This window comes from Podarcis muralis, chromosome 4 (assembly GCF_964188315.1).
Source record: "Podarcis muralis chromosome 4, rPodMur119.hap1.1, whole genome shotgun sequence".
Taxonomy (NCBI): Eukaryota; Metazoa; Chordata; class Lepidosauria; order Squamata; family Lacertidae; genus Podarcis; species Podarcis muralis.
Window position 1 is genome coordinate 39,680,873 of NC_135658.1, and position 23,675 is coordinate 39,704,547.

The 23,675-nt window shown below is 41.7% G+C and overlaps 1 protein-coding gene across 4 annotated transcripts in view; it reads left to right on the forward strand.

Moving 5' to 3' along the window:
- The window catches only part of EPHA3 (EPH receptor A3), a 199,867-nt gene that overhangs the window by 11,077 nt on the left and 165,115 nt on the right, over positions 1-23,675 (forward strand). For 3 of the 4 annotated variants that reach the window (XM_077927226.1, XM_077927228.1, XM_028726778.2), the window contains exon 2: positions 12,611-12,675. In XM_077927226.1, coding sequence (XP_077783352.1) covers positions 12,611-12,675 — 65 coding nt within the window. Of the gene's footprint in view, positions 1-12,610; positions 12,676-17,904; positions 17,929-23,675 lie in introns of those variants that run through there. The other variant, XM_077927227.1, reaches the window with a different exon arrangement.

A 23,675-nucleotide genomic window follows, 5' to 3' on the forward strand; every position in this document is an offset into this window, starting at 1 on the left:
TAATTCAACAACATCCAGAAGGCCATGGAATCCACATCCATGACCTATTCCATCAGCCTGTGGAAGCCCTAAAACAGAGGTTTTCAACCTTTTTGGGTCCGTGGCTCCCTTGACCAACTTCATTCTTTCCACAGCACCCCAGTGGAGCTCAGGAGCCCAGTTATGTCAACCCTTGCCTACAGAGACGGCAGTCCCTCACTGATTTTTGAATACTTTCCCTTGCGGAGTGTTCTCTCAGCCTCCTCTCCTCTCCCCTCTCCTTGGGAGTCATCCGGGCAGCCACTGCCCCTGGTCTCCCCCCAAAGAGAGATGCCTCCTCACACTGCCCCACTTGGGCCTAGAAAGCATCCCCTGGCCAGCTCCAGAGCCACCATTTGCCTGGTGAGCTTGTAGCCAGGGCTGCTGCAACGAACAGCCACACAAGCCTTTGGGAGCCAGAGACACGAGAGGACATCAGAGGAGGGAGGGAAGGAAAGAGGCCAGTGTTTCCCATGGCACCCCAACCATCATATAAGGCACCCCAGGGTGCCATAGCACACTGGTTGGAAACCACTGCTGTAAGCGATGACAACTTGGCCCCCAAATGGTTGGTTACTTTATAAGTGGTCCACATTGGATATGCTCAGTGTTCAGAACTTGAGATCAATATCTTGCAGAAAGAATGCCTGAATGTGTAACAGTGATCAGAGAACTTCTCGTGGATGTAGTCCCATTCCAAGAATTCTGGGGTTCACTTCTTATATACTGAAAAAGGATTTGCATGGAGGAGGACTCTGCCCTGTGAACTTTAGGATCGGATGCAAATTGCAGTCATGTTTCCGGTGCAGTTGCCTTCCTCAGTATGGTAATGCTGGTATTTAAATACCCCTAGAAAGAAGGGAATCTGAACTGGCAGAAAACAGGAGAGCATCTTGTTCTGCTATTTGAATTGCTAGCCTATACTCAACGGGACAGTGTAGTTCTTTAATGAAGTCAGAGGCAAACAAGTACAAAAGTAAAAAGTTAGAAACTATTAATGTTTCTTTCAGGAGCCACTGAGTGTCCCAGGCTGCAACCCTATACTCGGTTTCCTAGAAGTAAGTCCCAATGAATTCAGTGGGGCTTACTTCTGAGTAATTATGTAGAATGCCTCTGTTAACTACTTTTGAAGTCAGGGTAGCTAAAATCATTCATTTGGAAGGTTTGTTGCTTCAGATACACGTCTATGATGTGAACTGGGTATTGAAAGAAAAATCATCAGTTTGTGATGTCTGACTGAATAGCCTTTAAATTTACATATACCGTATATGTATACATGATACACATTTTATAAGTCAGAAAGTTGTTAAATTTTAAGCCACATTGTACCCTACAAGTCTTTTCCAACCTTACACCAGATTGGTAAATAAATAACTTCAAACACTAACTCATGCAAACATTTAAACTGAGTCTTTTCTTACAAGGAAAAAAAAATGATGTGTTTATTTTGAAAGTAAGTAGTTAACATTGACATGTTTCTTTTCACAGCAGATAAGCTGTGATTACATCTGAATTTGGAAATCCTGCCATTTTGCTGCTCATGTGTATAAACCATTTGTGGGAGCAGTTATTTTATTTTTTTTCTTTAGCTGCTGACGTATCTGATCATGAGAGACACAAGAAGGGAGCACAGGCCCTTTGTGATGTATCTATTACTGGGCTGTACCATTATACTGGAAATGCTTTTTAGCGCTCCTCTAAATAAAACTCTGCAAGCTATGTACAAAATGGGGTGTGTGTGTGTGTGTGATTTTGACCGATTTTTTTTTTTAAAATATGCCTAATTTCTACCCAGAGTAGATAGACCATTTGAAATTAATTTACCATATACATTGGTTTTGCTGGGTTTACACTCCATATGCCTATCACTGGACACACCTCTTGAGTGTTTTATAAAGAATTTAATTCCCCACCTGAAATCATACAGTACACGAGAGGTAACATGAAGTGGGGCTTTTAAAAAATAATTGCAGTCATCAATGAAAGCCATCTTAATTCAGAAGTTTCATAAGTCATATATTTGGCGATGAAAATTCATGATGGCACTGGTAGAGGATTTGACAAAGCTTTTTTTTTTTTTTTTTTAATTATTCATTTAGCTTTGGCAATTTGGCATGGCTGTTATTGTTATTAAAGCATATTGATACCAACACAGAACTTTTGAGATTGGATGGTTGGAAATGTCTGTATAGATACAAAAATACATTTCCCCAAAGGAAAGCAGTAACATTGGGTTATGGTGTGTAAAGTTGCCTTTAGATGCCTCACTTCTGCTACGTAGGCCTGTTGAAAAAATGCACCTATCTCCTTTTCTGAAGTCTCTGGCATGAAATGCATTCCCGCTTGACTTGCTTTGGAGTTGAGGCTGTCATTGGGATTGAACCGTTAGTTGTGGCTAGGCAAATGTTCGCCTCCCCCCTCCATTAATTAAAGTGTTTGAAAGCAGTGCCGGATTTCTGGATTTCAGGTTTGCCAAGAAATTATCCCGACTTTGATGAAGCAGAGCCATGAAAATATTTTCTCATAAATGGGAGAAGAGGGGGAAAGAGTTGTGGGAGAGCAGGTGAAGTGTTGAAATAAAGGCAACAGGTGTGGGGGGAAAATTTCACTGAAACTCTTCATTCTTTCTGCAGTTAGTGTTCCAGCAGATTCTGCTGTTCCCACAGCTGGTGCCTTATATCTTAGCGAGGAAGGAGATTGCTCCTATCTAGCTGTTTGGAAATAAGATTGTGCGGTTTGGTGGAGAAGGATTCCGTGCTTTGCTGAACTGAGAGCAGCCAGATCCAGCCATGTGGTGTCAAGGTCTAAATACACTCACGTAAATTTTTGCAGCAGGGATTCCCCCCCCCCTTCGCATCTCAATCTAGGCATTCTATGTTCTGTTACTAGCAAATGTGACTACTTCTCTCTCCTCCCCCCCCCCTTTACTTTGCCATGATCACATTTAAAAATAAAATAAAAAATAAGGAGCAGCTCACCCTTGGAGTGCCTGAATTAAGGAACATCTGTTAACGCTATAGAGACTTAGAAGGAAAAGACACTCATGTTTAATGGGACCGGGGTGTTCCTGAGTAAGAGGTGGCTCTTAGGGAAAAGGGACCATCTGGCAACACTACTGCGAGGCAATGCAACATTGGTAGTGAAAATGATGACTTGCTTACATTTCTGACATGCTTATCTCATTTTGTGTGAACCACCGCTGCAGCAGGACTTTCTGCTTTGTTGTTGTGCACTCACATTCTCAATGGTGTCCGTCCAGTTTTGCAAGGCTATATTAGTGTATGGAGATTTCACTATCCAGGTTCTATTCAGCAGTTGCGTCTCCCGAGGAAAAAGGCAATGGGTTCATTGAGTTAAAGCAGTTCCTCCTGCGCGAGAGGACTAGGGAGGGAGGCCTTGGAACTATATCAGCCTCTAACAGATGCGGGTCAGCTATTTTCATAGGCAATGGCGCACTAATGCACTGCAGTAAGTTTGTTTGAACTGTTCTCCTTGTGGATTTAATGTTAGCCTGCAGGATAGTTCATTAAAAGGAACAATAGCTGCTAGCCATGTGCTTTCTGGATCAGGGAATGAGGCATGACAAGTGAGTTTCAAAGATGCCCAAAAGGAAGACAAGAAGTGCATGGGTTAACCCTTTTGCAAATATGTATAACTTGTTATGTTAATTGACTGTTATCTTTTCCTCTGCTCAATAGGCAGTTAATAATTAATAGATATTAGGGCTTATGAATAAAATAGAATAGAATCATATAAGTTGAAGGGACCATGAGGGCCATCTAGTTCAACCCCCGCCATGCAGGAATCTTTTGCCCAACGTGGGTCTCCAAAGCTGTAACCCTGAGATTAAGAGTCTCGTGCTCTACCACAACTGATATTAACAACAAAAACCAACAGCAGGGACAGTAAATAAAAATAATAATTGTCACCAAAGTAACAGATCGGAGTGGCTTGTCTGAAGCAAAGTCAGTTTTGCACAACATGTTGACATTGCATGCAGTGAAAGGCATTTCTGTAAAGCAAAATGTCTCAGTTTAATCAGGTCATTGCAATTCCCTGGTGGCAGCTTTGGATTTGAACACAAATTATAGCTGAGTTCATAAGTACTTCTTAACTGTGTTATATAATGAACTTAGACTGTGTTCACACTACATTTACTGTGTACTCGGTGCATCTCCTGTACTGGGTTTTGAATCCATGTTCACATGATGTTATCCAAATTGCATAGGTATCCTGTATTTAAAATTAAATATCATTGTTTGATGTGTTGTTTTTCAAACTAGCTTCACACTGATTGAAAGTCTTGAAACCATTCCTAATTCATCTCCAGCCAAAGTGTGAATACCTTTGTGCAGGGTTAAAGACATCCCTGCCCATTAATGTCTCCTGGCAGAAATGAATCTGACTCTAATGAAGCCATGCTGATGTGAACAACTAGAATGGGGCTGAGAGCTGTGAAATGCACTGAAAAAAGCAGCAACTTCACTGTGCTCTAATGTGGTAATGTGAACACTCCCTTTTCAGATTACTTGGTTTCTTTTGGGTATGTGTGTGCCCTATCACATTATTTTATGTCCTCTGCAAGAGGCCATTTAAAAGGCTCCTGAATTAAAACTGTTTTCCATTTGCATTCTTACATACCCCAAACAATAAGGAATCTGTCGCGAGAAATTGGGTCCTCCCTTAAAGAGGGCACATATTGCGGTGAGACCTGGAAAACTGACACCCTGTGTTGTGGGTGGGTATGATTGGCCAGCCACAACAACCGATTGGTAGGTCCCTCGAAGATGGGTACAATCTGGCCATTGAGACTCAGTCCAGACGGTTCGAGCTTCCTCTTTCAGCGCATGCATTTGGAACACCTGCCCACCTCTCCCTACTTTTAGGGCTTTGCACTTGACCTTGCTATGCCATCGTGTGTCATCTGTCATTGGGACAGGGGCATGGCAGGAATTTTCCCCACTTGGCTGATTGGCTGTTGCCATTTGGGTTTTGCCTGCCTCGTAGCAAATCGTCACAACTTGTAAGGTTGCAGATAGGCTCTGGTTCAGGTGACAGGAGAATGCTCTTGTCATCCTTATGTGAAGGGTATTCCGTTAAAGGAATCCAGGGAATCAATGGTTTGGTCAACCCCAGGGGGACATTTGGGTGGTGGAGTTAGACTGTTCCCGGCTTTCCGCTTATCCAAGTGTTCACCCTTGGCTGACCTATGCTGGAACCCTTGGTCAGCACTACCTGCATGGCATAGTCGAACCAGAGCCTATGCAACCAGTCAGTCACTTTCTGTAATCAATAAAGTTGTGTCTCAATGCCTGGGTTTCCGTAGGGTTGCTTCCTTATAATCAGAGAGGCTACGTCGCTCTCATTGCAAATTAGTTTTATTCCAGGCTATGAAGCAAGTAAACAGTTTTATTGTGGCATTGTTGTCTGACTTATGCATTTTCAGTGAAATCAAATAGGATTCATCCCTCTCTCCATCCCGCTCATTCAAGGCAAGTAGGCGAGAAGCATCTCAGTGCCATCAAAGTACTTCATGTTCCCAGAATCTGTTTAACATAGTCTGGGGCCCATGACAACAGGCCGTTTCACATTCTGCTGTCAGTGAATTAAGAGCCATCAACATTTTACACGGTGAGGGACATGTCATTTTCTGCACCCTCTGACATTTGAATTACTGGTTCTAATTTCAATAGCAAGGCAGTGGTCTTCTTAAAATATGGGATGTCCGTATTAATCCAGGATGTTGGGAAGGCAGCCTGAACTGAAATATGCCCTGAAATGTGGTTAGTTGGGAAGGAAACAAAGCTGGGGACATGGAGCACGATGGCTGAACTCAGCAGAAATCCTTTGGCCATGTGTTGATGGATTATGGCCCATGCTGCGTTGCTCATAATGAATAAATTACATGAAAATCTGTTTTGTTCTGTGCTAAATGGTGGAGCCCAGAGACTGCAATCTACTGTCGGCTTGCAAAAGGTGGCAGTTCAGTGCTACAGAAAACTAGCTGTACCTGCATGATGAAATGTGTGGTGTGGAACTGTTTGTGAGAATTTCTGTGGCACCATCATTCAGGATAATGGCTTACGTCTATTTTATATATATATATGGCTAGTGCAGCTGGTTCTTGGTGGGTGGCTAGGAATGATGGAGGAGAGACATGTCTTCAGAATCCAAATCTGTCTCTTTGTGGGTGTATTTTTTCTTTTGTAAAAAACACGCAGTGTCAGTGCAGCTGTGACTCGCAGAATCTCCAGCTCTCTTATATGTATTTTAGTAGCGAGTCACCTTTAATGGACCAATCGCTCAGCTTGGGTTGCATATATTCAGCAACTGCATGAGAGAAACTGGGTGCAAGCTGGGCCATGCGGTCTACAAATGTATATCAGCTTGTGAGTAGTCTCCACATTGTCCCACCCCAAAACCAAAGCTTGGCTGGGTTTCTGCTTCAAAATGCCTTCTGGGCTTCCCAGATTTGCATGACATGTTTCAATTATGGGTGTCTTCATTTTATTTTATATTTTTTGCATTGGATTGCAAAACTCACTTTTTCCCTTTTGTTAGCATTTCTTCATAAGCGATTTTGCTTCCAAATTAGCAGCTAGCTGCTTAACGAAAGAAACCCAACAAGCGTTGCACCTCCCTCTGCATTTTGTAGAAAGTGCTTGAAAATTAAAAGTAATTCATCTGAGTGATCATCTTGTGTGTTTGTTTGTTTTGCTCACTAAAAAGAATTCTAAATAGTGTTGTTGTGTTGCACAGTTTAAAAGATTATCTTTATAAGGAATTTGATTAAAACAAGAATGAACTCCATGGTTTTACTTTTACTCATTTAGATTTCTCTCTCCTCCTATTCTGCTCCAGTTAGCGTGTCTTTTTAAAAAGAATCCTGTTTGAAAATGAAATCCTATTTTATTAAAAAGTGAGCTGTTGAAATCTACATCTTGAAATACATTTTAACTGCAGTATGACCATTTATCAAAAAAGTTGAGTTAAAGAGTTTTCTTCATTTAAATCATAAAGGAAGAGAATGGAAGAAAATACTTGTTTTCAGAGATTAAATATTTCAGAATTACACAATAAGGCTGCAGTACTGTACTCACTTACTTAGAGTAAACTGTGGCTTCCAAATTGACAAAGATAGGATTGCACTGAAGATCATGTAATTATTTTATTCATGTTGGACTTCTTAGTGGACCTAGGGTCTACGAAGTCATACTCACAAAGTCCCACGAAAGACAATCATGTATATCACCAAAATCATCTGTAGAACCTATATATGCTCTGGCAAGGAAGCAGCGAGAGGGGAAGAAACATCAGCTTCAGGGAGGGGTTATTGTCATTGTGAAATCAACACAAGGAAGGGTTAAACACCCTATTCCTATGCCCTGTTTGTGTGTGTTGTGTTGTGGTTTTTGTTTTGTGCAAAATCCATAAAGCATTTTCACATGTTACCTTGTATTCTCTTGTTTGCTTATTGGACGTGCACTGCGGGAACATTTTAGTGGGTTATTTTTGTTTTTATATGCAATGAATATGCATTTTTGTACACATTACTCGGCTGGAGAACTATAAATTTTGGGAAAGTCTGAACTCCGAAGGATGGCTTTGTTTTGGTTCTCTTGCTGTTTTTCAAAAGTGTGGATTAGATAGGTTCATCTTTAAATACAAACTGAATCAAATTCCTCTCCCATTCCTAAGTCCAATTCCCATCGTCCTTGACCACTGGTTATGCTAGGTGGGGTTGGTGGTAGTCCACAATACTATAATGATAGAGCAAATTCCCCTTCAAAATTTGTCCAGCCAACTTAAAAAAAAATATCATTACATACATCAGTTCTTAGAATAGTCCCTGAATATCTAGAAAACTGAACTTTGAAAACCTGTAGAACACTGACGGTGTAACTTTATACATAACGATTCAGAAGTTCCACTGAGTTCAAAGGTGCTTATTCCTAGGTAAATGGGTATAGGATTGCTCAGTTAACAGAAACATCTGAAACAGCAAAAGTTTTAGATCTCTTGCTCAAAATGCACCCTCAAACAGCTAAGGTATTTCCACACCAGACAAGCGGCTAAAATGTCAGATGTGCAAACTTCAAGAGAAGCATGAATATTGAAGAAGTTTGAAAATAGATCTCCAGCAACAGCCATCCATACACTTGCAAAATGCAGGCTGTATCTACTGGCATAAATATAAAACACGGTGATTTAAAAACTTTCCAAGAAGCTGGCAGGATTGCTAGAATCAGGTTTTGTTGAATCTTCCGAGTCATTTCTACGGAGAGCCCATGTTAGTGCTTTTTAACTTATCTGTTGGGTGAAAACAACGGATAAAAAATTAAAACGGATAGGCATAGGCTCAATTGATGCAGGGATAATGCAGCAGAATGTAACGGCCAAAGTTCAAGCACAGGACTCAAGAGGTTCACAGGAGAGCCCTACACAAAGGAATAAAAGTGCAGCCCCATGTACTTACATGAGAGCAAGTCCCTGGGAAATCAGTGGGGCTTAATTCTAAATAAAAACATGCATGGGATTGGGCTCCATGATTTACAAATCCCAGGAATGAAAATAATGTGGCTTTCTTCCCATTTTACAATATAATCGGTTTGCCCACAGCACAGCACGCCATGCCTATTTATGGCCCATTGCACCATACCAGCAACAACATCGCCTATTATTAACGTGTTCTTTCCTAAGAGCTCTGCTTCCAGCATGGCTACTGCGGGCTCTGCAGTAGCCAACTTCACAATTTAGGAGAACCCATAATGAGCTGCCTCCGTCCAGGTTGATTCCATGTTTATAAGGATGAGTCTCATTTTGGAACTTGAAATAGTAGCACAGCACACATGGCCGAAAACCTGTTTAAGCTATTTATGGCATTTACGTCTAACACACAGTATAAACAAGAGCTCTGCTGTTGGGGATTGCTAACCAGTAAGCAAAGGAGTTTTGCCACTGATAGCTGACTGGAAATCTGCAGCCATTTCTGAGTGGTACTTACTAAGGCTGACATCCAATGATTGGCACCCAATGGCACAACAGATTTCTACTTGAATACCTGACTTCCACTTCCTTTCCTCTCCCTATAGCCTCGGGGTGCATCCAAAATCTGTTCCCCAACCCTCCAGAGTAAATTCCGGGGTGCACAGAGGCTATAGGGAAAAGGAAAAGAAAGGGGTGTTCCATTGCATGAGCAAACCTTTTTTCCCACTACACTGGGTGTTACCTTGAGTTAACTGGGAAAAACTTCAGATAGCTTTGTAGAACTGCAGTATCAGAATGTAAAAAGAGTGGAACTCAGTGGAACTTCTGAATCGTTATGTATAAAGTTACACCGTCAGTGTTCTACAGGTTTTCAAAGTTCAGTTTTCTAGATATTCAGGGACTATTCTAAGAACTGATGTATGTAATGATATTTTTTTTTAAGTTGGCTGGACAAATTTTGAAGGGGAATTTGCTCTATCATTATAGTATTGTGAAAACTAATGAAAACATTTATTATTATTAGTTATTTATACCACACCTTCTTCCCTGACAGGGATTCAAGGCAGCTTACAGATAAAATAAGAATAGCTAAAAATATATGGGAGGGGTAGAGACAATAATTAAAAGAACAATTAAACAATAATAGAATCAAAACTATTTTTATATATGTGTACATACATAGCATATCCATTAAAAACATACAGATAATTACTGTAATCCAAATAACCAAATTATAATTATGAATTTTATATCATTATTTCCTTGTTAGAGATGCATGAAAATGTTGAATTTTTGCAGGTTCCCATCCTGACTTTCTCCATGTAATGAAAACAATCAAAGTTATCAAAATATTTAATTACATGGGTCAATAGCCTTTCTGTAATATGTCATTTGTAATTTCTCCCAACCCAGTATTAATTGCTTATAAAAATGTTTGTTTAGCCAACAAATACTTAAGCTACATCATTTTCTAGTTAATCCATTGTTGTCGTTAAACTTTGTGAGAAGGCGAATAGCCTTTTCCTCGGATCCCTAATGCGATGGATCATGTTGTGACACTGTGTCCATTTATATCCATCATTTGCTCTTACGTGCCTTTGAAGACTCCACTGAGGTTGGGGCAGGGGAAAGGTAATCTAATTGTACTGCTGAGATGCTTGTGTGTTAAGTTTTATGGAAGGTGATAGGAATGGAATGCTCAGATTCCTTGACACAAACGCAAGGCGTAGCTCATGGGAATGTTTTTATGGAGCAAAACCTTTCGATTCTGAAATGTTACTGGGGGAGATTAATTAACTGACTTGCTATTTAATGAATGGGTTAGAGAGAGAGAGAGAGAATTTGGTCCTTTTGCTCAAGTCATCTTTTTAGCGTATTTTTCCCCCCAGTAGTGAAAAACCTTTTCCACCTCCTAAGAATATCAAAGCTAACTATAGAATAATTTAAATACACAGACCCTCTTTAAAAGGGCACTCGACTCCGATCAGGTCAACACAGCTTCCTCCTTAACATAGCAGGTATAAGTGGGCAGTAAAAGTTATTTTCCTTCCGTTTTGAGAAAACAAACACTTGACATTTTATTTATTTATTTAAAGGGTTTCTAACCCTTGAAACCTACCTTGAGAGTCTTTGAAAGCACCCCTCCCCCTACATCAGAAGGTCTCAACTGAAAACTGACCATCGTACAAATCAGAATATATTTAACATTTTCACCTTCTTTTAGTTTAGGGCTTTAGCATCTTCCAGTTATGTTGCATTTATTCGTTGTGTTTTTAAAAACTGAAAGATAAAGAAATAAAATATTTATTTTCAAAACTATGTAGCATTAAAGGAAATCCCATTTTTAATTTGACATTCATTAACTGGTAGCTTAGGATAGAACTTTTTTTTTAAACTAACAATTCAACTGCTGTAGAAGGAGATATGTCTTTCAGATTATACTCGCTGTGCCAAAAGAAAAATATATATATCCAGGAAACCCCCAAATCTTGGCACCAAGTCTTGAATATTAGATGAGAATCTTAAAGCCTTGTGTTACAAGATGCAGTATTCTTATTTATATATTAAGAATTCTTTTTTTATTTGTGCCAATCTGGAAACTATCATAATAATCTGCCCCCTGCTACTGTAATATTGATGCAGTTAACGCTACTTTCTGTTGAAAAATGAACAGGCACTTTATGGAATCATGTGATCATTCAACAGCAATCAGATCAATATGTTTATTGTGAGAAAGAGCAGACACATTGTGGGGGGCAGGGTTGGGGGGCACTGTCAAAAGGTAGATTTTACTGGATCTGTTTTCAACATCAATTTCAGAGTTTCAAAATGTACTTAATTGAATTTGCAATTTACATTTCAAACATGCATCAAAATGCCAGATCTGGTCTTTGCTGCCGGTAGATTAGAAGCCTGTTTAAAAAGCTCGAGGTTATCTGGGAAGAGAAAAGTCATGTTTAAAAATGATGCTTGAAGTTTTAGTTTTAAAACAATTCATATATCGCCTAGCAGTTCAAGGAAAGTGTAATGAATTGGCTAGAAATGGCAAAGCCCAGAATCAGATCTAATTGCTATACAAATCACTTTACATTTGCAAAATGTCAGCTTCCTTTTAAACTACAATCTGAATATTGTTGCACCTTTCACTTCTGTATTTTTAATTTTGTGCTCGCTGAGTCAAGTTTCAGACATTTTACATGGAGAGAGAAAAAAGAAATCTAGAGGGTATAAAGGTGTTAATAACTGTTTTATTTTAGACTCCTGCTGTCATTAATGTGGAGATGGTTTCATTGCTTTGTTTTGTTTATGGCATTAACTTTTGCTTTGAAAGCTCTGCTTTTTCTGTATCTCTGAAAGTTTCAACCCAAACAAACCAGTTCCTTTGTGAGAGGGAGCTACTTGGGGACCAGGAGTGGAGGAACGTATTTCGCTTCAAGATATGCTTTGCTTCCAGCTCCCATAAGCGTTTGCTGCATAGACAAATGATTGGAATGATGGAAGTTATAGTCCAGCGACATCTGGAGGATCACAGATTCTCCAGCCCTGTTGCAGAAGGACCAGTTTGCTTGAAGAATTGCCTTATGCCATCCAGTGCTATTTTTCTAGAAAAAGAGGTGCTGGAACTCACCATGAACGCCTCCCTTGTTCTCTTAGAATGGCCATGGCGCCCACCTGAGAGGTGCCAGAACTGAGTTCAGGAGAGTTCCGACTGAAAAAAGCCCTGCGTTTGCCCACTTAATTACCTCACTCTGTGGAACAGACATTTTCACAATTGCCTCATATTGCTCATTCTGCACTTTCAAGGAATTGATCCTTCAATGTCGTAGCACCTAGACTTTGGGATTCCTTTCCAACTGATGGCAGGCAGGCACCTTCACCGTTCTGATTCTCGTACCAGCTAAAATTTGACATGAATGTTAATACATGCTTTTATTTTATAAATTCTGCTGGTTTTATTTTGGGGGGAAACGGGTTAACTTGTAACATTTGATTTTATTGGCCATTTTAATGTGTATTTTATGTCAACCTTTCAGAGGTTTGAATGATTAATTCTGATTTTTTAAAAATTGAACTCATTCTTCCTCATTTTGCCTTCTTTTTGCAGTTAATCTGCTAGATTCGAAAGCAATTCAAGGAGAGCTGGGCTGGATCTCGTATCCATCACATGGGGTGAGTTGATGAGTGCAGTGGAGCTGCTTAACCATTTACTTTGTCAGCAGAGAACACCAGACCAGAGAGAAGACTCACAAGCTGTAGTTTGTGCTATTTTTGCTTCTGCTTAAAAATGCAATTCACTTCTTAAGACAGAGGTGGGGAGCCTGTTCAGGTCCAGGGTTACATTTCCTCATGGGGGACCTTCTGGGGGGTTGCACACCACAGGCAAAAATGGGTGGCTCAATGGATGTGACTGTTATTTTGTACACGAGGCCACATTCCAGCCAGACAAAACTCAGAGGTTTCTACTCACACATCTTTCAATCTAGGCAAGTAAGAGACCTCACATTTCAAGGACACAATCCAGTCAGGCAAAAGCCCATGAGGAGCAGAGGCTATGAAGAGTCTGACTTGGGGTCTGGTTATTGTCTAGGGCAGGGGTAGTCAACCTTTTTATACCTACCGCCCACTAATGCATCTTTCTTGATGGTAACATTTCCTTACCGCCCACCGGTGCTCGATGGAAGGAGGATTCAGCTTGTGCCGTAGAACTCCCTACCGCCCACCTAGAATCCTGAAATGCCCACTAGTTGGTGGTAGGGGCCAGGTTGACAACCCCTAGTCTAGGGAGAGCCTGGAAAGCCAGATTGCAAGATCTGGATAGACAAATTTGGCATCTGGGCTTGAGATTCCTCAGCCTGTCCTAAAGCCTGAACATTTAGGTATATATACATGTGTGTTTACACACACACACACACACAGAGAGAGAGAGAGAGAGAGAGAGAGAGAGACTGTGCATTTAAAATATGCACAATGCACCTTTCTGCGCTATCAACACTTTACATAAATGGTTATTGTAGCTTTTGTTTTGCAATTGTCTATAGGATATGTATTTAAAAACCAACCAACCACTGTATACTTCCACATTTGATACTGAAATTACTGTGTGGAAGTTTATAGGGTTTTCATGGGGCGGGGGACATTGGAGGCAGGCTATGATCCATGAGTTGAAAAAGTGGAGATCACAGGACCCATCATGGACCATGGTCTTCCTCTGATGTTCACATGTTCAAAGTATGTGGGAAGCTATTCTATACGCCTGGATAGCTCAGTTGGTTAGAACATGGTTAGAGCATGCCGTAGCTGCATATTCAATCCCAGTATGGGACAGCTGCATATTCCTGCATTGCAGGGGGTTGTACTAGATGATTCTCAGGGTCTTGTCCAACTTTACAATTCTTTCATTCTTCGATGCTATTTGTACTGTTGCTCTATGAACATACCGGATGGTCACTGAATGGGCAAGTGACCTTCCTTGTCTCTGTCCATAGAAAGGCTGTATGGGATTTAGCTCAGTGGTAGAGCTATGCGTACAGGGGGTCTCTGATTCAATGCCTGATGTCTCCAGGTGGGGCTGGGAGACAACCCTGTCGTACAACCTGTAGAGTGGCTGCCAGTCAGTGTAAGCAGTGCTGAGCTATATAGGACTATGGGCTGATTAGGTAGAAGGCAGATTCCTGTGTGCATTCATTTATTTAATCTGATACATTTATATGCTGCTGAATCATTAGCATTTCTAAGCGGTGTACGTAAAAACAGGCCATGCAGAAAATGAAACGATAAAGCGATGAGCCATAAAACTGAATGCTGCCTTAAAGTGTTTGCTGGAACAAGAGCACCTTAGTCAAGTGCCTGAAGTTCAGCAAAGAGGGTGTGTGTCTAATCTTAGCTGGGATGGGATTCCATAGGCTTGGGCCAGCTACAGGGAATGCATGGCTTTGAGCTGTACGTTGGCATGCATGCAGAACGCCTTCCCACTCGCTTAGAATTGCTGATAAAATTGATGGCAGGGCAACGTGGGGGCCTACAACTTCCTCTGTGTCTTGCCTGAGTCCCCTTTCTCCAACTGCACACCTCGAAGCAGCAAGAATAGCTTTAAACGCCAATCAAATTGCTGTAGTCTGGAAGCTGTACTATGATGCCCTTACCTATAAGAAATAGCCACAGATCTATGCCCAGAAATTGCCTTGTGAATTGTTGCTGCTAACCATAATCCCATGTAGTAGGGTAGGAGAGCTGGGGGGGGGGGATCACATCTGGCAACCAATGTTCCCCTTTAGTTTCATGGATAGACGAATCTAAAAAGCCCGGGACACAATTTTTCACGGCCCTCAAGCTGCTATGGTGGCTCATTTACCAGAAGGAATGTATTTAGCGTGAACTCTGGAAGTGTGTGCTCAATTCTGACCAAACTAAGCCTCCTAGAGCAAAATACACATCAGGAGGCTTAGTTTGGTCAGGATTTGGTCAAAGAGATTTGGTCACTTCCAGAGTTAACGCTAAATACATTCCTTCTGGTAACTGAGCCACCATAGCCACTAGAGGGCCATGAAAAATTGTGCCCCGGACTTTTAAGACTCGTCTATCCATGTACTATCTGAAACAAAAGGGGCACATTTGTTTGCAACGGTGAAATATATTGGCATTCTTTTCAGCTCTCCTACCCCACTAATGGTCTGCCAGTTGTGTTGCAGGGGGCAACAGCCAAAAAACTGAGAAGATAGGAGAGCCGGGAAATAAACTTGACCACCAAAGGTTCCAGGTTCAATTTCTGGTATCTCCAGTTAAAAGGACCAGGGAGCAAGTGACTAGAAAGACCTCTGCTTGAGGCACTGGAAAGCTCTTTGTGGAGGATAAGCCCGTCAATGAGTGCTAGCCATGAAGGCTATATATTGCCTCCCATGTTCAGAGTTGACATGGATCTGAAAACCAGTTGCTGTGGAGCACAGGGGTATCCTGCTTATGGGCTTCTCAAAGCGATCTGGGTGGCACCCCGTGAAACAGAATGCTGACTTCATATTCTGATTTAGCAGGACTTTTATTATGTCCCCCCCCCCCTTTTCTAGGTGGGCCATCCGGTACTGATTCGAATCATAGCACAGGCTACACGTGACATTTGTCTATTTTTGCTGCTGCTGCTTTTTTACTTTGTGCAATAGCTGCACAAACGCAGCAGTTCAGCTCCAGTGAAAATTAATAGGTAATAGATTCGGAACATACCAAAGGCAGTTCCCCTCTTTGCAACTCACGATGAATGTAAGGAATGAGCTTGTGACCACAAGTTATGGTGAAGGCCACTGGCTTAGAGATGAGCTTAGAAGAGGATATACAGATTCAGGGACAAGGCATCTGTCAGTGGAACGTCCCTGTTGAAAAGTAGCGTATCCGATGTCGGGGACAGATGATGTGGGGACGGGCAGTTGTTTATAAGCATCCTAGAGACATTTGTCTGGCCGCTTGATGGTCTGCTGCAAAGAGGGAAGTTCTTAACGCTAACTAGATTGTAGAACATGCTATTTCCAGAAGGTTAGTTGTCTCTGGTGTGATTAAGCTTTACAGTGTTCCTATGTGGTAATTGGCAGCAAGCATCTCTCTTCGGGGAACTGAAAGCTGATTGAAACATTCAGCAGGGTTTGTAATGCAATTCCCCACAAGACTGTGCCACTTCAGAGTGCACTTGGGGGAGATCACTTCTTTTAAAGTACCAAAGAGCAAAATTTCCCTGCATGTGCTTTTCTAGTATGTCAAGTAAATTATCTAGGTGTTTCTTGGCATGAGGATCCATTCAAGCAAGTGATCCAGTGCAGGTTTTCTGAGGAGCAACAATAGTCCGATAACACTTTTCACCCCTGATCATTGTAATTTAGGGAGCAATCCTAAACACTGGAAGCTGGCATAAATTATGCTAGCTTAAATGAAGCCTGCATAAAGCATGCCAGTTCTATAGCTTAGTTGTTAGGCTCTGGGAAGGGGAAATGCCACCTGAGTCAACATTGGTTCAAAGTGGAAAGAAGCCACTGAAACTCAGAGAGCCAGCTCAGCTGGCAACTCCCTAGGAACAGTGGCCACCTATTGACATGCATGGGAAAGATCCTAGGTGCCTTTATCAGGTGTGTACAAACACATGTCATGTGGCACGCAACTTACAGCACGGGAATGCAAAGCAGTGGGATGGAGTGTGCATGGTGCCCACAGTATTGCTCGCCATGGGCAGCCATTCAGCATGCCGAGCACAGCACATGCCCCAGGCATGCCCACTACATGCCTTGCCAATCATGCAGCCAATTGCAGTGAGGACTAGTGGTTACAGGAGCATCCCCAACCAGTGACCTACATCTCCTGGTGTCCAGTTTCCCTACAAAACAATTCCACCTCCCATAGCACTACAGGCTATGGCAAGAGATAATTGTGGCAGTCAGCTGGCATATCTGCATTACAGGTTGGGTTCAGTAGTCACTTATTCTTCCCCAAAGAACACTTGTTCCATATGGTGAAAGGAGAATACAGGGTACCCGGTACAAGATTCTTTTGGGGAAGCCATGACAGTGCAGAATGGTTACATGTTTGAGTGTAGATATGTGATATGAGGGGAAGGGTCAGTTTGGATAGGGGACAGGTGCCTGTGAGACAGGGGCCACAATTGTCATCCCCTACCCCTATTCTTAGGGACGCAGGTGGCGCTGTGGGTAAAACCTCAGTGCCTAGGACTTGCTGATCGTATGGTTGGTGGTTCGAATCCCCGCGGCGGGGTGAGCTCCCATTGTTTGGTCCCAGCTCCTGCCCACCTAGCAGTTCGAAAGCACCCCTAAGTGAAAGTAGATAAATGGGTACTGCTTTATAGCGGGAAGGTAAACAGCGTTTCCGTGTGCTGCGCTGGTGCTGGCTCGCCAGCTGCAGCTTCGTCACGCTGGCCACGTGGCCCGGAAGTGTCTTCGGACGGCGCCGGCTCATGGCCTCTAGAGCGAGATGAGCACGCAACCCCAGAGTCAGACACGACTGGCCCATATGGGCAGGGGTACCTTTACCTTTACCTTTACCTTACCCCTATTCTTTATTAATTTCAAAAGTGAACGGGGCAAGAGATCAGTTTATGGTCCTTGTCAGAATTGTCTCATGAAACTCACCTCCTACATTTTTCCAGCTCATCTCTTTTCTTGGGTAGCCTCCGACTGTGTTATTTTGCAGGAGTCTAAGCTTTGCTGTTTTGACTCCTCTCTTGTTCCACTCTCCTGCTCTGCTGGACTCCCTTGTTGAGCTTCTCTTGCCTCAAAACGCCTAAAGCGGCAAGAGGCAAAGCAGCTGGCACAGGCTCGAAGCAGAGTATCGTGAGTGTTGTAAGAAACAGACGTGTCATATTAACCCATTAAAAAGACTCCTGTTGTCTCACGCAGCAGTTTGGTTAGACTCTGGAAGCCTGGGATGGTTTGGGTAAGTTTGATCTGTGCATGCTGTTCCTATCGGCAGATTCTAATTTCTTTGGAGAACGGAGCTAAGAATAAATGTCTGGACCATACTGATTCTGTTATGGGATAATGAACTGTGTGTTTATACTGAGTTTGTTGCATCGAGGGAGGGAAAGAGGGAACAAATAGTCTGCTCTTATTGAATTTAATAGCAAAACACCCATGTTTTCATGAAGCAAAGCTGATCTGAGGGGGTGTAGTCTGGGTCTGAGTGAGCAATCTGACATTTTCAGGCACAATCATAGACTAGTGCTTGTTCTTCCACACTTGCATTCTTACATAATTATTCAGCAGAGCGGAGAACCAAAAAAGGGGGAGGCGGGAAAGGCAATATTTTCACAGTGGCTTTACATCTACTATATTAATTAAAACTCTGAGGGGATCTACATCTGTCTGAAACCCAGCTTAAAATATGAACTTAAACTTCAGAGGGAAAGCATTATAATAAAGATGTCACATCATATTGAAACATTGCTAATGGTGCTAAGGTGATTTACAAGCTAAAGTTAATAGAGCTACACTCAAAGCTGCATCTCGCAAATGAGGGTGTTGGTATGAAGCCAGCCAAGTTCCAAGACACAGCAATATATTCCCATCACAACCCATAAGTGCCAATATTGCTGAGGTTGGTTACTTTAGTAAATATAAAAGGGCTGCTTTTTCTCCTCCCCCTTAGTAGGCACCCCATGAAAATTTGATGTGTTGATTTTATTTTAGGTGCATACAAGGGGTTAATTCTAGAGTGGGGAAGACAGGATTTGTTTGGCTTTTGCAGTGTTCTTTCGATGTTTTCCTTATGATTATCTGATCTGATTTCAGCTATACAGAAATCCTGAATATTCATTTTGTGATTTACCTTCATTTGTGTTCTACTTGATAGCTGTCTGATGTCAGCGTTTTTTAACCCTGGATTTATCATCACCTTCAAAGAATGCCATAGTCTCATTCTCTCCCCCCCCCCGCCCTCTCCTAACCATCCCACACATTCATAACATTAGCGTTTGTAACGCAATGATCATCTGGTCAAGCTCATTCAAGTCTGCTGGGAGTTCAGGCTCCTCCAGAAAGCAGAGCAACAGAACTGTTAAAGAGTGCAATAGCTACATTTACTTGTACTTGATTGCAAAGTCCACAGAGATAATATTCTGCACCAACACCTGCATTTGTGCAATTTTCATGCTGTCAATCAATCACAATTTGTGAAAGGGTCTGGGAAATGAGAGCCACTTAGTCTTTGCTGAGCATATTATTGATATGCTGATTAAGCATAACGCAACTGATTATTAACCGCAATTCACATAAATTGCAGCAGTACAGATGTGGAATGGTGGGGGAATCAAGTCTCTTCAATCAATAATACAGATCTGAGCACACACATACAGGATAGGAAAAAAACCCACTAGAGTGGAAACTACTCTTAACCTATGTGAAAAGTTGCCTTGTTTCCAGGATGCACCAGGGCTCCATATGCATTTCAAGGGAGACTAGCTAACCTCCTCTATTGAAGTGAATGGGAAGCCAGATGCACATCAGTTCCACAAGAGCTCTGTGTCCATAGTAGAGCATATAGAGGTTTAGTTTGGGTACATGACATTTAAATTTTGTTTTCACAAGGATCATCACCCTTAGGCCAGGCCTGAACTTCCCATAGCTTCCATTTAATAACAGAAGCAGGTTGGAAAAGGGACCCTAAGACCCTTTTTAATGATGCATCTGGATGATATGTACAAATGACTGGTGGCTTTAGCACTGAGGATGCTTTACAAAATGAGGCCAGTAATTGATTAGGCTAGCTTTGAATTGCCGGCACTAGATACTGTGAGTATGCCAACTGAAACACAGATGTGAGTGCGGTTCTGCAAGACTGTATATCCATGTGCTTATGAACTATCTAGTGGGATTCTGAGTTTTGCTCTGATCCTGCAGATGAGCAGACAAGCCAAGTCAATCATCACTGCATCAAAGAAAGCACCAAATGAGCCTTTTGAACTTCTGCCTCCAGTCCATCTTCCATATGACACATCCCCTTTTGGAGATCTGGAGTCTCTTGAAGGCCATCTTTTTGGCTTGAGAACAGGCGCTTCTCCTGTGCTTCACTGTCTCTCACCTGGTACACTACCTGTGCTATTGAACTGGCAAGGTAGTATGGGAAGACACTCAGCTCCTTGGGTGCAGAGGAAAGGCATCTGTGATGGTCCTCCCTGCCACGTTCAGGTCAGGGGTCCCATGATGGCTAGTATCAGGTTCAGAGCTAGAAACTCAGTCCACCTCCTCAGCTGATATCCTCTGATGATGTCCCATTTACTGCTTAACTCCAGGGTTGTAACAATGCCATTGGTCATGCACAATACAACCCCCCCCCCCATCTCTCAGTATAAGTGGGAATGTATCTATTCTTGTAGTTGCATGGCCTGTCTTGTATTTTGTGATAGCTCAGTTGGTAGAGCATGAGACTCTTAATCTCAGGGCTGTGGGTTTGAGCTCCACATTGGTCGAAAGATTCCTGCAGAAGATTTATACAATCTGAAAAGAAAACAGTTTATACATCTTTTGAGATGCTTTTGTAAAAATAATGTGATGTATATCTCATTACGAGAAGCCCAGAATTCCTCTGAAACACCCTCCTTTGGCTTCTGATTTGTCTGAAGCTGTTTCATACCCCTAGTGTGTCTACACAGCTGCACACAAGCACAAACTAACTAATGTATTGTAGTCAAGCGTAGTGAAAATGAAATGCAATATGCCACATATCTGTCCTTAAGACTGTGATCCTTTACTCTCAGGTAAGTAGGGTAAGGATCATTGCCTTAGTCTTTAAATGTTAAGACGGTTTCCCCTCTATCTTCAACTTTTTTTGCACCTGGTTGTGTTATTTTGCACTCTGTGTATCACTAATAGACCCAGAGATATGTAGCCAGAATATTCCTTATGCATACTAAATACTGAGATGTCTTTGGGGTGGTGTTTTTTTTTAGCATTAAAATAAATAAATAATTGGAGTGAATAGATGTGTCTATCTGCTTTCCCATTAAATTGTCTTAAATCCAAGCACTTGAGCTTAACCAAGTTGTGGCTGAAACGAATTACAGTATCTAAAATCTCTTTGATCCCGCTTGGCAATCATATTTCCTTTTGTTGCCAAGAGCTTGTATGGAGTAAAAATGGGGGAACATGTTTATATAAAAGTGAAGTGTTACACATAAGAAAGAAGTACCAATCCCGCAAGTATAAAATGGGGAATAGCTGGCTGGCTAAAGAGGATGCGGAGGTTTGCAGTTTTGGAAAACAAACACGCATATGAGGCAGTAACATATTGTGCTAACCAAAATGACATAACCCAAGCATTGATATGATCTCATTTTGAGTTCTGTGCTCCAGGCTGAAGGCCACATGTAAGGAACCGTTTCATAAATGGTAAAAGCTTTCAAGAGGACTGAGGATGAGAAGAGGTACGGAAGGCAAGAGCATTGGAGGGGAAGCTGAAGGATGTGGTCATGTTTAAGTTACAGACTGAAAGCATTTCCACAGCTCCCCCTTTTTATTGATGGTATCCAAATGAGGAAACATCCCTCCCTCTCTCTTTCTGTCTTTCTCACACCCACAGCCACCCAAACACCACCCTTTATGCGTGTGGTGACGTTTGTATTTCTGGAACCACTAAGAACATAATAATTCCCTTGCTGGATCAGAACCAAGATAAATTCAGTCCAGTATTTAATTTCTGACAGCGGACACATGGGTGTCTGGAAAACTCAAAAGGAGAGTCTTGGGCTTATGTTAGTACAGTAGAAACAGTAGCATGTTTCTACCCTGTTCATTGCTTCTTTCATGCCTAGTCTTCTGTTTTCTCCTCTGTGTTGAGTAATTATATTGTATGCCCCTCTGGGCAGAAACCCATATTCTTGGAACACGGCTAAGTGCTATTTAACGATCACAGTGGTGGTCGTTCCTTCTTTTGAAAAAGGCATCTAAGCTCACATGACAAGGCCTTTGTGCTTTGAGTGGAGGTGGCAAGAGTGGATATGGTTTGTAGGTTAGACAGGATTGCCATTTTGTGGATTTTTTTTTAAAAAAGAATACATGTTGGTGTTTTGCAGTGCTTACACTTTCAGTTTATTTTAGCATAGTTTTTATATATTTTGTTAGCCATTATGAAACCACAGGATGTGGTCACATCTCTGAGCACTTCAGAATAGTGCAAGAAGCAAAGAATTTAAATTGCTGGTAGGTGGTAAATAGATGTCATCCGTATGGGAAGTTGGTTCAGTGGTGAAGTATGTAAGCTCTCCTGGTCGTGAGATATTATCCTTCCTTGGATGAATATGTAAATGGGCATCCATGAAAAATCACTTTAGGAATTAGGCAAGTCCCTTCCCCATTTTTTTTATTTTTAAAAAATATTATTATTATTTTAAAAAATAAAATGGCAGGCAATCAGGAAGCAATCAGGAAAGGACAACAGATTTCCAGATGAGAAGAACTTGTGCATAGGAGGCAGTACTATGAGACCATAAATTGGAATACGTAAAGGTTTGGCAACGGCAACAGTAATTCTCTCGCACCCCAAACATAAAACACTGCAAGGATGAATGAAACAGTTATGCAGCCGCTACTGATATTGCTGTGCACCCATTCCAAGGAAGTGCTCCAATGTTTTGTTTCATTGTGGTCCACTGTAGCCAAACTGGTCCTCAATGAAAGATTCTCCCCATGCATTTTTTCATGAGCTGCATCAAGTGCAATGCAACCCACTGAAATTTCTGGTCTAAGGGACTGCACGCATGCCAATGGAGTCTGCAAAACACAACTCAACCCCTCCTCCTGTAAGCCTGCTTTTTGAAAATGGCAACTCTATAAATTCAACCAGATTGTGATATTTGTACCTAGTTTGGTTTTTAAATTGATAATAACTCAAAGTAACGTAGTATAAAATATCAGTTTTGTTCCAATGTAAACCACTCTTCCTCTAGTAATCATTGCCCTCTTTTCATATTTTGAATATTTGCCCCCTGCCTGCCCCCCTCCCGCCCGTCCCAGTTTATGGCAGCACTCTTTCAGACATTTGCAGCTCTGCTGTTTAAAATAATTAAAGCCACCACCGACCTAAGAAGTGCAGTTAAGAACATAGCAAGTACGCTGCCATTTCACATTTGAGGGGAGGGGGGTAGCACTGAAAGACCATCTTATTTAATTACATATATAATCAATCATTCTGCCATTTGCAAAATAACTTGTTGCAGATTGCGTATCATTTTTCTGTGGTTTTCAGCAATGTACTTTTCAGCTCCCATTCTGAGGCCTAAATAAAGATTTTATTTAGAACTTGTACTACGTATGTTTCAGCTTCCCATTTTCCCTTTTAACTTCGATGGTTAGAAACAGTATCATTTCCCTTGTGGGTAGGCATTTTATTTCTGTCAGTCTCTCAGTATAAATGCAGACCATTTGTGGAAAGTTATCAGAGATGAAATCACATTGGAAGTTCCCTCCCTCCCTCCCACCCCTCCACCGAATTCTCTAAAGAAAAGCTTGACTGTCATTTCTGAGTTTCCCACTGTTCTCTTATGCTGAATTTATTTACATAAAATAACATGGAACAAAATGGTGATGCTTGCCTGAAAATCGTGGTTGAATAGCATCTTGAATGCAAATATCACCCACTTTTATTATATAGTATTTATGAGTCCGGAGGCCTTCACAGAAAGTGCATAA